General features: G+C 34.6%; 1 protein-coding gene and 1 long non-coding RNA gene across 6 annotated transcripts in view; one reads left to right on the forward strand and one right to left on the reverse strand.

The window, feature by feature from the left end:
• The window catches only part of LOC106661155 (putative epidermal cell surface receptor), a 97,533-nt gene that overhangs the window by 76,646 nt on the left and 5,704 nt on the right, over nucleotides 1-15,183 (forward strand). For 3 of the 5 annotated variants that reach the window (XR_001339637.2, XM_014384385.2, XM_014384383.2), the window contains exons 3-13: nucleotides 1,255-1,408; nucleotides 3,460-3,592; nucleotides 3,660-3,769; nucleotides 3,872-4,177; nucleotides 4,235-4,457; nucleotides 4,517-4,731; nucleotides 8,228-9,721; nucleotides 10,398-10,457; nucleotides 12,844-12,967; nucleotides 13,037-13,230; nucleotides 13,291-13,451. Coding sequence is in view for 4 of the 5 variants with exons in the window: in XM_014384385.2 (XP_014239871.1) it covers nucleotides 1,255-1,408; nucleotides 3,460-3,592; nucleotides 3,660-3,769; nucleotides 3,872-4,177; nucleotides 4,235-4,457; nucleotides 4,517-4,731; nucleotides 8,228-9,721; nucleotides 10,398-10,457; nucleotides 12,844-12,967; nucleotides 13,037-13,230; nucleotides 13,291-13,451 (3,174 nt within the window). In the remaining variant the exon portion in view is untranslated. The remainder of the gene's footprint in view (nucleotides 1-1,254; nucleotides 1,409-3,459; nucleotides 3,593-3,659; nucleotides 3,770-3,871; nucleotides 4,178-4,234; nucleotides 4,458-4,516; nucleotides 4,732-8,227; nucleotides 9,722-10,397; nucleotides 10,458-12,843; nucleotides 12,968-13,036; nucleotides 13,231-13,290; nucleotides 13,452-15,183) is intronic. The other 2 variants (XM_014384386.2, XM_014384387.2) reach the window with 2 other exon arrangements.
• Nucleotides 4,353-5,369, reverse strand: LOC106661156. The gene is made up of 3 exons (XR_001339638.2): nucleotides 5,281-5,369; nucleotides 4,615-4,719; nucleotides 4,353-4,442 (listed from the first exon to the last, which is right to left on the reverse strand). It is a non-coding gene; the product is annotated as an uncharacterized LOC106661156 (long non-coding RNA).

A 15,183-nucleotide genomic window follows, 5' to 3' on the forward strand; every position in this document is an offset into this window, starting at 1 on the left:
TGGAGGACAGGATTTTAAAAATCATTATTCAACCCCCAAACCTAAAATAAAAATCCTGTTTCCATCTATATTTCAGATACCCGACTACACTCTCATATGAAGCACTGCTAAACCTTCGAAGATGCAACAATACAGTCCTTCCCATTCTAAGTTCTCAAAAAGATTGTCAAGATGCCTATTATGTTTTGAACATCTTCATAATAACCTCTAAATACCCTTTGTGTGACACAGCCCTCATCCCTACCAGAACCATCTTTCAAATTGAATGGCTTTCCATAGAAACGTGTGCATTTAAAACAATAGATAGCCAGACAACTGTAACGGTTCTCGAAGCCTGCGAACTATGGGGCACTGCTAGTTAAACGTTCCAGGATTCAAAGAATACAGTCGTACTGATCCAAAGTCCACAGGACCATTGTCAACGTCAACTAACTACTACTTTTCGAACACCTTTGTAATTACCACCATTAGTGACACCAGTCCTTTGTGTGACACAGTTGTACTCTACTTTGATTCTGACCTTCACAGCTGCTTTGGAGGAGTCACAAATTTTGCGATTATCCAGATGGAGTAAACTCTGATGTATTGATAGCAAATGCAGCCATAATCCTTAAAACTGTCTTTGCACACATTGGGTTCTATTTCAACTAGCACCACCCTTGTCCCCACCACAACCATCTTTCAAACCAAATTGCTTTCCATAGATAAATGTACACTTCAAATAAATAACAAACACTCGGAGGTGCAACAATACAATCAGATAACCAGACATCTCTAACTTCAAGCATATGAACTATGGAGCACTGCTAAACTTTCCATTATTTAGTATTCAGAACTAGTCAATCCCTACTATGACTCCAACATCACCCTTCAGAATGACCTCCAAATTTGTTAAAAAAAACCCAACAAATTTTTCTCCATTTCACAAAATACTATCCTCACCTACCAACCCATTAGCCGTCCAACTTATCCCAGCCCTACAACCCAGCCAGGCGACAGAAGCAGATAAGGCTAGTATAGTACCATTGATCTTTTACATGCTTACAACAACATGCTGTTATTAAAACAAAAAATAAACAGGATCCTAATTTTAAAGGATTCATGGTTCATTCGGCAAAACTTAAAATATTTAAACTCGTGGTACTTGAACAGAATAGGAAATATGGGATTGCAAGAACAGTCATGATAAACAATGAAATCCTCTCATTTGCGCATGAAGTGCATTATTAATGCTAACTTTTTGTTTTGTTTCAGAAATGTGTGTGCGTGGAAGGAAAGCTAAACTGCACGCAACGCTGTGCCCCGCCATTAGTGCGCTCTATACTGGGCACGACGGACCCAAAGTGTGTACTCAAACCAACCTCGGACAAATGCTGTTCTTCCCTAGTCTGTTCAAACAGTGATAATGGTAACAGAACAAAAGAAGTACAATATGTCTGTAACAATATCAATCATTTGATAGAAAAAAAAGCTGTAATCATATTTCTAGTAAATGTAGGAATCAGGTCATATTGTTTTTTCCTAAACTTTTGAAAACATTTTTACACAAAAAAATATTTGCCCATAATACACATACCGACGGTTCTTGCATTGTCTTTGTGGAAAAACAAAACAAAAAAACAGCATGGTATTCCATTAGGCGGTCTACTTGGGATCTCGCGTTGATTACTGCCCAACTGTTCCATTTGTTTTCCTGCCGCTTTGAAAGCATATCACAGATAAAAATGAGGTCCGAATAAATTCTAACACTTGCAAAATGAGGATGCAAACTCGGCAAGTATGATAAACCAAAGTTTCATTGAATGGTTTGACTTTGATCTCTTAGATTTTCACTTTCCATAAAACCCCAATTATTCGTTTTAGTTATGGTATGAAAGTGAAAAAGTACTGAGCAATGAATATAGTTTTGTATTATGACAAAAGAAATTCAGACAAAATAATGGAACAGAAACAACCTCATAAGATCAGAGATCCAAGCAGCCCTAATTACCTAGTAAAAAGGACACATACAAAATAGCCACAAACAGACAACCATTATCTTGGCTGTCAGGGCACAAAGGAATTCTAAGGAATTCTGGGTAATGAACAAGAAGACAAACTGGTCAGAGGATCGGAGACCATATAAAGAATCAATACTTTTGATGAAAAGAGAAACACAAGAAAGAAAAAAAGAGAAGTGGACGAAATTCAAAATAGACATAGCTCATGATTCATGAGTTTCTCATGAACCTTCACCAAAACTGGCAAACACATTTCTACACTTGTCACCAACATTGGATAATTGAGTTCCCAGTGGGCATTAATTTTTATTGTTCTGTACCCAATCTCCACACATCACTTTTTTGCAACTGTGCGATCATATAACATCAACTTATGTCAAATATAAAATAAACGGTCTTTAAGAATCGTTGAATCAGTGCAAATTTGGTATTTCTTGATCATCTTGCCAAACATTTGACTAATTGAAGTTTGTGCTTGGAAGGAGCTCCCTTTTACTGATGTCCTGTTACAAACGGGCCCTACTGTTGTGTTTTCCTCTGGGAAAATAGGCAGTGCTTAGTCTTAGTGCTTACTCTTGCCCTTGATACTTTAATAATTAAAGTATAATTAATTTATTGTGGCAGATGAAAAATATCTTACCACTTCTGTATAGAAATTAATTAACCCTATCCAAAAAATCTTTTTGTTTTAAAATTTTAAAAACAGATTGATTCAATCTGAGGATTTTACTTCGAGTCAACACCAGCCAAGAGTTGCCACTATTTATCAAAATTATTAAACTTGAAGAAGATTATTTAAGTGCAGTTTTGGTCAAAATGGGGGTCACAGATGATGTTATTCCACACTGAAGATGGCACAAAAGCCAAAATGCATCTGACAGACCAAAGACAGGAAGGATAGGCTGAACAAAATAATCAGAAACAATCAAATGACAGGTTCATTACCACTCAGAGCTTAGAATAAGCACAATGGGACTTAAAAATGCATTCGAGTGGAAATAGGTTCCAAGTACAGGGATAAAAAAGAAGACAAATACAAAATGCAAAATGACTGGCCAAAAACAGTGAGGATAGGCCGACCAAAGTGATCACAAATGACCAAATGACAAGTTCATCACCACTCAGAGCTTAGGTTAAACACAATGGACTTAAAGACACATTCGAGTTGAAATAAGTTTTAAGTACAGGGTTATAACAGAAGACAAATACAAAATGCATTATGGTTTTGTGTGTCAGTCACCGTTTCCAAATTTGGCCGTATTTAGTTGGTGTGTTATTGAAAAATGTAATAAGATGAAAATGTGTCAGGATTGTCTTTGATTGAATAAAATTTTTTTTAAATTTTGTAGTTACAGAGCAGGATTATAAAATTTATTTTGCAATAAGCATTTTTTTTTTAGTTTTTAACAAGTGTCAATGCAACAACATGCATTAACAAACAATCTGCTTTTTTATCTAGAAGCCACATCAACTGCCACTGCCAAAGTATGTACTTTTAAAAATGAAACGTACAAGTATGGCGACGTTTTCCATGATGGATGCAGTAGTACTTGTAATTGTATGGAAAATGGAGAAGTAACTTGCAAACCAAGGTGAAGTTTAATGTTGTTTATCAAAATAACAATTGATAAGTCTAAAATGGATTTTTTTCTCTTCCAGATGCCCTTCTAACAATCGAACAGCGATATCTGATCGATGCTTATCAGTTGCTGACACAAAAGACCCATGTTGTAAAATTCTTTATTGCGATGTTAATATAGATGATATGAGTAAGGCTTTTTTAATTTTATATTTTTTATTTAATTTTTTTTTTGTTTAAGAAAATAAAATAAAAACTTGGGTAATTAAAATGATTTTTTTAAAACTTGCAGGTGTTGACGAAATTCTAGAATACTTTAAACTTGTCTCTGCAGTACCGTCAAATGCTACATCTGTCTTATTAAATTTAGATAAAATGACATATGTTGATAATGTTGAAGCTGAAGTCAGTGAAGATGAAAAAACATGGACACCTGCCAAAACGATCGGCCACCAAGTCGTTGATCTGACACCAGGAAAAACTTATTATTTTAGGGTCATAATAAATGGTTTAGTGTCTAACGTTGTCTCGACAACAACACCTTCTATGAACACCGACTCTTCAAAATGCCTTTACAAAGGGAACACATATAAAATTGGTAACTTTTCATTTTTAATTTGTATATTTTAAACAGTAATTGATTAAACCTTGTTAGGTGAGGAGTTCCATGATGGATGTACAGCTTTGTGTGCCTGCTTTAAAACAGGGATTGAATGCGCAACTATTGAATGTCCGACAGATTTTGGACTAGACGTCTTAGATCCTCAGTGCTTATCATGGGAAACAAAGCCGCATGATTTTGTACCAAATCCTCCTCACTGTTGTCCAGAAACTGTAATATGTACGAATAACGGTTCCTGCACCTACAAAGACGAATTGTAAGCGTAAATTATACAAAATAACATATAAATATTTCATAACGATGAATTGGTTGCAGGTTTGACAACTGGGCGGACATTCCAGACAAATTGACAGGGTGCGAGGAAAAATGCTATTGTGAAAATGGTAAAGTTAATTGCAGGCCTAGGTGTTTACCTGTACCGAACTCGCCACCGTCCGATCTTCCATGCTCTCCGAATGATGCTATTTTAACTCATACACCTGGAGAAGATAACTGCTGTCTGCAATGGACATGCGGCGCTAAACAGAATGGTAAAACCACTGAAATCACCACACTTAAAATATTGTTTAAAATATAAATAGCATTAAGCAAATCAATCAATATATCATGAACTTTTAATGATATACACTCAAAGAAAGAAAAAACTGGACACTTGTATTTATTTGTTTATATTCTATAATTACTAAGTGATAAAGATTAATAGCTGACTTAAAACGTAAACACAGCATTAATAACTAATTTACGTTTATAGTGTTACTAATCCTTTTACACCCTATTAAAATTAGATTAAAAATAAAGAAAATCTGTCCAGTTACATCCTTTCCTGAGCCCATTTGCCGAGAGAGTTAAATTTTTTTTCGATAAAACTATAAATTTGAGTAAAAATTAATTATTAATTTTTTCTAAAGCATAGTTTTAAGTTGAGAAGACCTAGGTCCATAACAACGTCCAAGTCCTGGGTGTGTCACGCTCTCCCATCTATGATGGTTACAGCGGTTTAGGGCCACCGGAAGTCTCGATGAAAGAGAAAGTCAACCGCGATGTATGACAGCTGGAGAAAATAGTTTTATTGCTCTTACCACACTCATTTGATGGCTTTCCTTGGTAGGTAGTCAACTCCAAACGGTCCATAATGAGCTATTAAACAGTCATCAGAAGGCTTCGTGAGAACACCATATCTAGACAATCCACATCAGGTTCTCTACTACTGGATAGGCAGGGTAGAAAGGCGACCATTTGCAAATCAGCTTGGATGAGTGCCAATTTGGTTGGCAATCAGATGATGACCGGGACCAAATATGGAGAAGAGGTAGAAAACGCTTTACTTTATGTGCCAATGAGTCAGCCTTTTCAAATGGAATAAAATCAACCATGCTGTACCGAACTGATTATTATACTTGATATACTAAAGTAGACTGATAACGTTTTCTGGAAGCTGCGGTTCCATTCACTCCATTTATGTCAGTGCATGATAATGTTCAGCTGCATCTCGAGTTGTCACCCATTACTCGAGGATGTAGGGCTTATTACAATGAATTGGCCGGCTCCTGATACGAATCCCATAGAACACTTATGGGACACAATAAAGAGACAGGTTAGACATCATTTTGCCGCTTCCAACAAGCGCTGAACAATTTCAAACTGCTCTTGTTGAAGAACGGGAGTCTGTTCCATGAGATGAAATCCGGTTGTTTATTTATTCGATGCCTAGGAGTCTTAAGGCCCTCTGTGAGGCCAGAGGAGGTAATATGCTTTATTAAGAGCTAAACCAGGTAATAAATTGTTAGTTAAATTTTAATCTATCAATATTCCGGTATTTTGGTGAGTTTTCTTTCAAATCATCATAAATAATTTTTATTAAAACTCATGAATTTCTGATCCTGTTTAATTTGGTTCACATTAAAATAAGTATGTTGTAATTAATATATAATATATAACGACAACAATACATACAGTTTGAAATAAACAACAAAATACGAGTGAAAGGTTTTTTATGACTTTGAGTGTATATCATTAAAAGTAAAGTTTTGTAAAATCCAACTATCTAATAACTTTTAATTATTAGGTTATTTTAAAATATTGCATATATTTGGGGTGGGGTAATTTCATAAATATATTTGCACAAACATTATTGAATGAAGTAGCCTATTTTAAGCTTCTCTTAGTTAATGAATGACTATTTTGTTTGCAAACCTTGCCTTTTGTTGCCTTTTATATTTCTTCTAGTCAATTTTCTTTGCATTTGTTACACCATTCAATTATTTGTATGTGAGAAAGTACTATTGTAATTATTTTTGCCTTCTTTTCTTTGTATTTTTAAAACAAGAGAACAACACAATTGTATCACTTCACAAGCACTTTGTAATGAGCATGTGCAATATTCGTCTACCTTTTTTTTGTGTAAATATAGATATTTTTTTTTTAAATTTGGATGAATGTGGATGTCCAAATGCATAGATCATATTGCATTCTTTTGGACCGCTTTGTTTACAGTAAACCTAAATCAGTTCCTTCTTAACTCTTAACCTCATTATTATACACTTGGAAAAGAGTTAAGTTTTTTAATCCTCCAGTTTCATTTCAGATTTTGTGTTTTACAAGTTGTTTTTTAATTGAAAATGGCGGAAAAATGGGGCATTTTGGTGTTTAATATTTTTTAAAATTTATTATCTAGAGGGAAAACTGCAGCTCAGACTTAGAGATTTATTGCTTTAAGATGCAGCACTGTCTGTAAGTGTGTGCTCAGTTCAGAAGTACAGAATTCTGAAACTCCTTCCAATCCAATATGTACTGTTCTCCTCTTAGAGAAACTATTCCGAGTAAAGCTAGAGAACATTTAGAGATAAAGGCTGTTGTTTCCCAAGGAAGCGTCCTAGGACCTGCTTTATCCTAGTGACCATTTAACACTAATATAAAAGGAGCGATTGTCAATGGTCGCAACAGATAAGACTTGAGACAATGCTCATCATTGTAAAATAAAGGTCCCAGGTTCGAACCCAACCGATTTGCGGATGACAACTCTGTAACTATTGGCTTTTGGGAAGAAACTCAATTGTCGATCCAGAAAAAAATCTTCATTTATAGCCAGATCCTATGGTATATAATTGCTACTTTGCTACCTGAATTACAAAACTTCCAAAATAAAGTATGAAGGAACATGGTAGATTCCCTTTGATACTGAGGAAACTGCATCTTTAGTGAGTACCCTAAAGCATAAATTTCTTCTCAGAGGATATCAAAACATCAAAGCGAGCAAGCTACAAGACTGGCACCCTGTGAGACGACTGAAGGGTCTGATTTAAACCATAAAGAGAATGTTCTATTACTAAATTGAATTTACACCATTAAGTGTATTAAATTAGCTACATACACTTAAATTCTGTGTATGGCTTAGAAAGACCATTTTTAATTAAAATACTACTAAATTATTCAATTGGTTGTCTTTTTATATTTGTCTTGAATACAGTGTCAATTTTGCAATTTCTGATAGATAAGACAGGAGTCTGTTGATTAAAAAAAGAAAAAATGTGTAGGATTAGTGAATTATATGGTACGGTGGGCCATTTTTTTTTTTAATCTATGATCATTCGGAAGTTGGTATTCTTGCATGTGTGACTATGTTGAGACTATGTCTATTATCTTTATTAACAAATCATTTTATTGCTTTTTCTTTTGTATCATGTTCTAATTTCTTTGTTAATCTGCATAATTATGGTGTTTTTAAATCAATTCTTGATAAAATGATGATTTGTACAATTTAAAATTGTTAAAAATGTTGAGCATTTGTGCCATTGATGACTAAATTTTTTCTACTGAAAATTTAAAGTTCAGTGATTTATGTATTTCTGAAAAAAATGTTGTTAAAAAAATTGGAAGGTTAACATGTCATTCTTAACATGTTAATGCTAAAAACTCATTCAATAATGTTCAAAATGAAACGATAATTATGCAGATTAACATTCCATGTTTTACATTATAGTGAAAAAAATTTTAACGCTTATCTCTGTAAACATTGTATCGTTTTAGGTACTGGACCTAATGTGACGAATAATTCAGTAAAAGAGACCAAAATGAAACAATCTCTCAGCCATGATGGCTCCTCTGTTCCATTCCTTGGTCCATACAGTCCCGATATACTAGGCAAGGCTGAAAAAAAACATATACACACATCTAAAGAAAAACACAATTTCCCGGGGCCATATATATTTCATGACAATACAACATTTAACCACACTGTAAAAAGCACAGTAAAACCAACCCCATTGACTGAAACACAAAAAACTAATGTCAACGAGCAAAGGTTAAATGATTCAGCCACAGATCATGAATTATTGAAGCAAAAACACAAAAATATTAGTGAAAAATTTGAAACAAATGTTCTGATTAATACTGCATCTCCTGGCTCTGAACAAATAAATTCACAGACTGAAATCTCTCTAGGTGTATTAAACCCGAATACAACAATAGAAAAAGTTCCCACAGACAACACTAGTCCTGCAGTACATTCGAACTTAGACACTCAAAATGGTATGTCAGTTTCAAACAATGATTTTTCAAGTAGACCACCCATCATGATTAATAAAGGTGACAACATTTTACCTCCTGTTGCAGTAAGTTTGCCTAATGGACCTGTGAATCCAGACAAACAAGGAACTGATAAGGTCAAAATTGACAGTCAAAATATTTTACCGTACGATAAGACACAACCAGGCCATGAACTACATGCTGGTAGTGAGAATCAGAATGAAAATGCGAACAAAGTACCATCACATGGTAACCCGGAATATTCCTCTTCCATGCCCAATAGTTTCGATAGTGCACTTTCAGGTCTTTGGCCGAGTCATGAGGTGCCGAATAAAATCCCAATAGGAATTATTAATCCTGACAAATTGAATAATCAAAATGAGAAAAAGCCTCAAAATATACCAGAAAATGTTCCAAATGTAAATCCAAACTTATTGGACCACTTGTTAGAATACCACCATTACCAAGAAAAGCCGGTACAGAATCAAGGGAACTATCACAACGCAAACCATCCCCAATACGAGATTCCACAAGACAGGCCAAATCCCCACGATAATTCCAATCAGATTAATCCTTATTTACATCAGCAAATAGTGACTGGAAAAGAGGTCGCCAAAGGTGTCCACCAACATGTACCATATCCGCACTTCCCCGAACACGTAAATCAAGTACCACTCCAACGGCCACCTCACTTATACCACATATTACCCAATGGACCACAACGGTTTCCGCAGCCGCCTCAATTCGTTTCCCCCGAAGAATTATATTTAGTACAAAATCAACAAAGACTTCCACAGAAACAAAACGTACATCCTTATTTTAACAGCCCAACATCCCATACAAGAAAAGAGCCCGTTCATTACCAGAATCCCAATTCACCTCCACTAGGACTTGAAGACATTATAGATCAAATAAGACAACATGAAGGAACTGACTCACATACTAAAGACACACACGTTATTGTGCTAGCTTCCCAGCCACCAAACGCTGGACAAGGTTTGTGATACTAATATAATTAATTTATTAATTATATTAATTAATCTTATAACCCTCACAAACTGCTATAACTTCTAAAAGCATTCTTCTTAGCTCAAACTAACCTTTTGTTCTTTATACGTAAACTATAATTTTTAGTTCAAAATAAAATAAATTTTTTTTTACATTGTTGCCAATTTTTTGCAATTTCTTGTAGTATATAAATATATAAATTTAAATTTTTAAAATTCATCATGACCATTAAAAGTAATAAATTGCTTACATTTTATTTAATAGGTGTGGAAAAAAAAATTCTCAAAACTAATGCTAGGATATTTGGTTGTGGAAATTAATTATTATTTCTATATGCTATACTTGTTTAACATTTTATATAAGTTGAATAAATACATTTATTTTTATAGAAAATGCATTGAAGATAATTTTAAAATAAATATTATTCGTAGAACTTAACGTTTGACAGACAAAATCGTGACAAACAATTTGGTGGCTGGTTGTAATAATACTAATACTCTTTATTTGCTGTTTTACAATTTATAATAAAGTTTATTTATTTGTCAAAACCTTGTAGATTGTTTAACATTACATGTTTAGCTTACAGCGTAGATTGAATATATTTGGTGTTCTAGATGGTTACAAAATTTAATAAATCCTGTCTAAAATAATGATAATTTTTCAGCTGCACCTCCTCGAAGGCCGATGCCAGGATTCCCCATTCATCCATCACAGCACGATCCAAGTAATTGAAATTAGTTTTAAAATTTATTTTTATTATTGATATTGATTACCGTGGGGGGAAGGACAGGGTTGTCATATTTGTAAATATTTTCCCACAAACTTTCTTTGGTGCTTCTTCGTTCACTTCTATGGTATGAGACTTAATTGTCTTACTGAAGTGGCTGTATCGTATCTGGGCTAGTGGTTCACATTGACAAAAGGATGTGCCAATGTCTCTGATTTGCCGTTCTTCTTTAGGTAGTAGGCAGTAATAATATTACTCAATCCTGCCTGAGTTATAAATGCGCTGCTTTTATCCAATGCTCGAGGTTTTCTTTCTCAAGCCATTTTCCAACATAAACATTTGTACACGATGCATATAGTGTGGTTCCAGCCTGATGGGTCAGAGGGCTGCCCTATTTTTGGCTAGTTGGTCAATTTGGTTGGTCAATTTAAAAGGTATAGGTTTCATTCTATACCTTTATGTCCTAGTTTGAAGCTAAAATGTCTTTACAGCTTCCGACTCTCCAAAAGTATGTAATCCATGCACTTCATATCCTACTTTATTGACTCCTGTGCACAGAGATGGATCGCATGGACCACAGGTTGTGGTAATAGGCTCGCAATTTTGAGATTTCTTCCCTTTGGATCTTTTTTATTATCTTTGTATCTCAGGAGTCTGTTGGCACGCTCAAAAGCCACCTATTGTACTCAAATGTGTAAGAGTGAAAAATCGAGTGCAGTTTCTGTCCAGAGTTCTGAGAATGCCATGTGCCGTAAATTTAGATTTGACAAAAAAATTCCAATTAAAATACCCGGTAGAGCAGACTGGGAGAAGAGATCCCAGTTAATGCAGATAGCTGGTGTACAGACTCCAAAACCAAGCTTGGGTCAGGAGCTGGTATTTATGGAAATAAATGAAAGTTGAGAATTCATATAAGCCTTGGGCAATTTGCCGCTGTCTTTAAAGTGGAGACTGTTTCTATTGAACACAGTACCAAGGAGATGAAAAGGCTAGATCGTTAACAGAATAATTGCTGTCTACTCGGACAGTTGCCGGCTAACCTTTAGCTAACCTAAATTACTCTTGTCGGGTGCCAGAGCACACAGAGCTGAGGGGCAATGAAGTGGCTGATAAATTGGCAAAGGAAAGTTTGATGAGGACATGTATTGCCTCTAAACATTTTCATGGCATAACTAACTGCCAAAAAACGTGTGTCCATCAGACAATTGATTAACATTCTGTTCAATGGGAATGTAGCCCAGGACAGAGGCATGCACAAAATGTAATCTAAGGGCCATCTCAGAAACTAATGCCAGAATTACTAAACCTAAGATGTATTAGGACTAGAATAATAGTTGGCCTGTTGAGTAGACTCTGAAGACTCCAGAGGCATATGCATAGACTCAAAGTGGTAGAAACACACCTGTGTAGATATTGCCAGGAAGAAAAGAGAAAGTGGAATATGTCCTATGTTGTGACAAAGGCATGCGGGTTGAAATTTCTACTCCTGGGAGAGGCTACACATAGAACTATTTAAAGCTTTGGAGAGGGTCTTTAAAAAGCTTGGGATCTGATAAAAAGCCTTAAGTTTTATGAGGAAACAAAAATGGAGATGGTCAATGACCAATACTGGTCGCGATGCGCAGGTTGTAGACTGCTTCTTTAATCTAATCTTTCATCACTATTGTGGGATAAGTATGCATCACCACTCATTAAGTCTTTGAAGACTTTACAGTTTGTTTGGTGTCTCCTTACGTTTTCACCCACTATGGACTAAAGCGGTCCATACGATTCTTCTAGTTTTTACTGCATAATCTCTGGTCAATAGTAGTATGTTGCCTATGACTGCTCCATGAGAAAGTTAAAGCTTCATCTTTTATAGTGGATGCATTTAGATACAGCTTCCTCCTTCTTGTAAAAGGTATAAGAGATGTTTTCTTAGGTTTTGTATTTAAATCCAATTTTCTCACACCATCTTTCTACAGTGTTTAAGGCATTTTGCACCTGATAGAATATCAAAGTTTACATTTATGATTGTTGCCAGCTCTTAGTATTACCTATGGTATATTGTATGTTAAGCTTTGGGATTAGATCATCTGCTACTAGTAACCTAAAGTGGTGATAGTACCTCTTGGAGGCACCCTTGGTTGGTGCTATGCTAAAAGGTACTTTTGCCGAATCCAAGGCATGATTCCTCCTTTCAGAATTCATCATCATCACCACACTTGTGTGACTACATATCCCCGGGATATCCCTAAAAATGTTAATCAGGGATTCCATTCTACATATAACCTTTTTCACAGAGGTTATTAATAAATGTTTTATTTTATTAGCCTACCTAGTGAGTGAACTATTTTCACACTGCTAGTAGTGTGATTAACAGATTTTTTAAATTTTATTTTAGATGGCATTGTTGTTCATACACTTGAAGCAGTAGATGAAAATAATGTGAGGTTAATATTTTCTGTACCACTTGTCCTTGTTGGTCTTCACGGACGGGTAGAACTGAGATACACTTCTGATAAGGAGTAAGTGTTATTATTTCATAATCTATGTTTATTATTGATTTTTTTTATGTAAATATTCTTCATTTTTAGGAACAGCGATCCCTCGACCTGGGAGCAAAAAGTATTTGCACCAGCGAATGATCTTATTGCGACCTCAGAATTACAGTTTGAACTAGATGATCTTCAACCGGACACAGAATACAAGATCAAAATTACTGTCGTGATGAGAGATATTGAAAACTCGCCTGCGAGCAAAATACTCGTAGTGAAAACACCACCTGCAGGTAATGACGGAAATTTAACCAAACACTGTGTTCATATAGCACATATGTGATGTGTTGCAGCTTCTGCAGCGACTGTTCCACCGATGATTCCAGTCGAACCAGATCTTAGGGTCACAAAGGTGAATTCATCGTGGGCTGTTTTAGAATGGAGGAAATTTACTGAAGATGAACTGCATTTTATTGATGGTGTACAATTAAGATACAAAGAAATAAATGGAAAGGTATTTATATTGAGTACAATTTGGAATATGAATAAAAAATTTACTTTACTCAGTGAAGATGTATAAAAATGATTTCAACTATTGCTTATGTTACTATTTTCAGCTATTTCAAGCCAAATCATTGTTACAACTAATATATATCATATTGATAATCATAATTTTGAATAAATCTATTGTGAAAAAACAATGTCGTGAGATTTCCTCCTGTGGTCTGCGAGGTGATCATGTAATTTGGTCCTTACTGTTCATCTTCCTATCCTCACTGGCTTGGTCTGTCAGATGTTGGAAAGGAGATATTATTTAGTTTTCAGTCATCTGATAATGATGATGAGAAGCTGAACTGTGTCTGACATGTTGAAATAGGTAGGCCAAAATGATTGGAACTAACTGAACTACAGTTTCATCACCGTTCAAGACCTCAAGAGAAAATCTCACAATTGATTTAAGTTCAATTTAGTAAAATCAGATGCCTTAGTACTTTGAGATATGTCAACAAGATTTTAGTAGAACTTTGGTCTAGGTCAAAAAATATTAGACTTGTGTCTGAGCATTTTTGTCAAAGTGTGCTAGGGACCAAGAAAAAGAAATAATTTATATAATTGTTTTAAACATAGATTTCTAATTTTGTTAAGCATGTATTTCAAGAAAAGTTGCTGGATTGTGTTAAAATTGTATTTGGCAGCTAGCGATTGCAAGGGTAAGAAGTGGCTAAAATATTTCTTTTGCAAGAAATACAGTCCATATTCATTTTTTGCACTGTTAAAAAACCCAAATACAAGTTTTTTGGAAAATCAAAAAAATATTCTTGTCCCTTAAAATTTTCACCTCCCTGAAAACCGTCCTAGCATATGATTTTTCGTCAAAAATAACAAAAAATGGGGATAATTTTGAAACAACTCTACTGATGAACAGGAAACTATAGGAGGAAACCTTATAAACTCCGGAGATAAAAAATAAAATGCTTCTTTTTTTTTTTCAGCCTTATTTTTCTCACTTACAATAATATAAAATATAAATTGTCTTGGCATAGGGTAAAAGTAGAATAATCCAACTTTCTAAAGATAGTAATAATGTTGAATTTAGATAAAATCCAGAAGAGTTATGAAATATTTTAATGCAACACTGGACATCTGAGAAAGAAATAACTGCCACCGACTATCTACCCAATAATGTATATTTTTGTTTACTTTAAAAATGTGTATTTATGGGCTTTAAAGGGCGCTTGAAAAAAAATTTTAAACAATTTTTTTGGTCTATTTTAATGAAAGTGTTTTGGTTGTTCTAACCTTTTATATACTAATCTCATTTAATTCAATCCTGCATATTAATGTGTAATATTTAGTGACTATTAATCAATGACAATTTAGAAATCATGAGATGCAGTCAGGTGTGAAGTAGGTTTAGAAAATATTTTCTTTAACTTGCCGACGTTTCGATCTTTATTGAGATGATCTTCAGGGCGCAAAGTGTGTGTTTTCTGGCAGATTTGTCACTGCTGTGTGTCTTGTTGAGAGTGTTAGTTAAGTGACAATGTCAATAAAGATCGAAACGGGCATGATAAAGACAATTTTTTCTAAACCTACATCACAACATTAAATTTTTATTCTGTCGATCGACGTATGTAATAATCATGAAATACCTGCTAATATATTTTTTTCTTGGCTCCTTGTGCCCATAGACAAGAACACATTGATATATATCTAATATTTTTTGACCTAGTAGCACCGTAGCG

This window comes from Cimex lectularius, unplaced genomic scaffold, assembly GCF_000648675.2.
Source record: "Cimex lectularius strain Harlan isolate CLEC.00 unplaced genomic scaffold, Clec_2.1 scaffold75, whole genome shotgun sequence".
NCBI lineage: Eukaryota > Metazoa > Arthropoda > Insecta > Hemiptera > Cimicidae > Cimex > Cimex lectularius.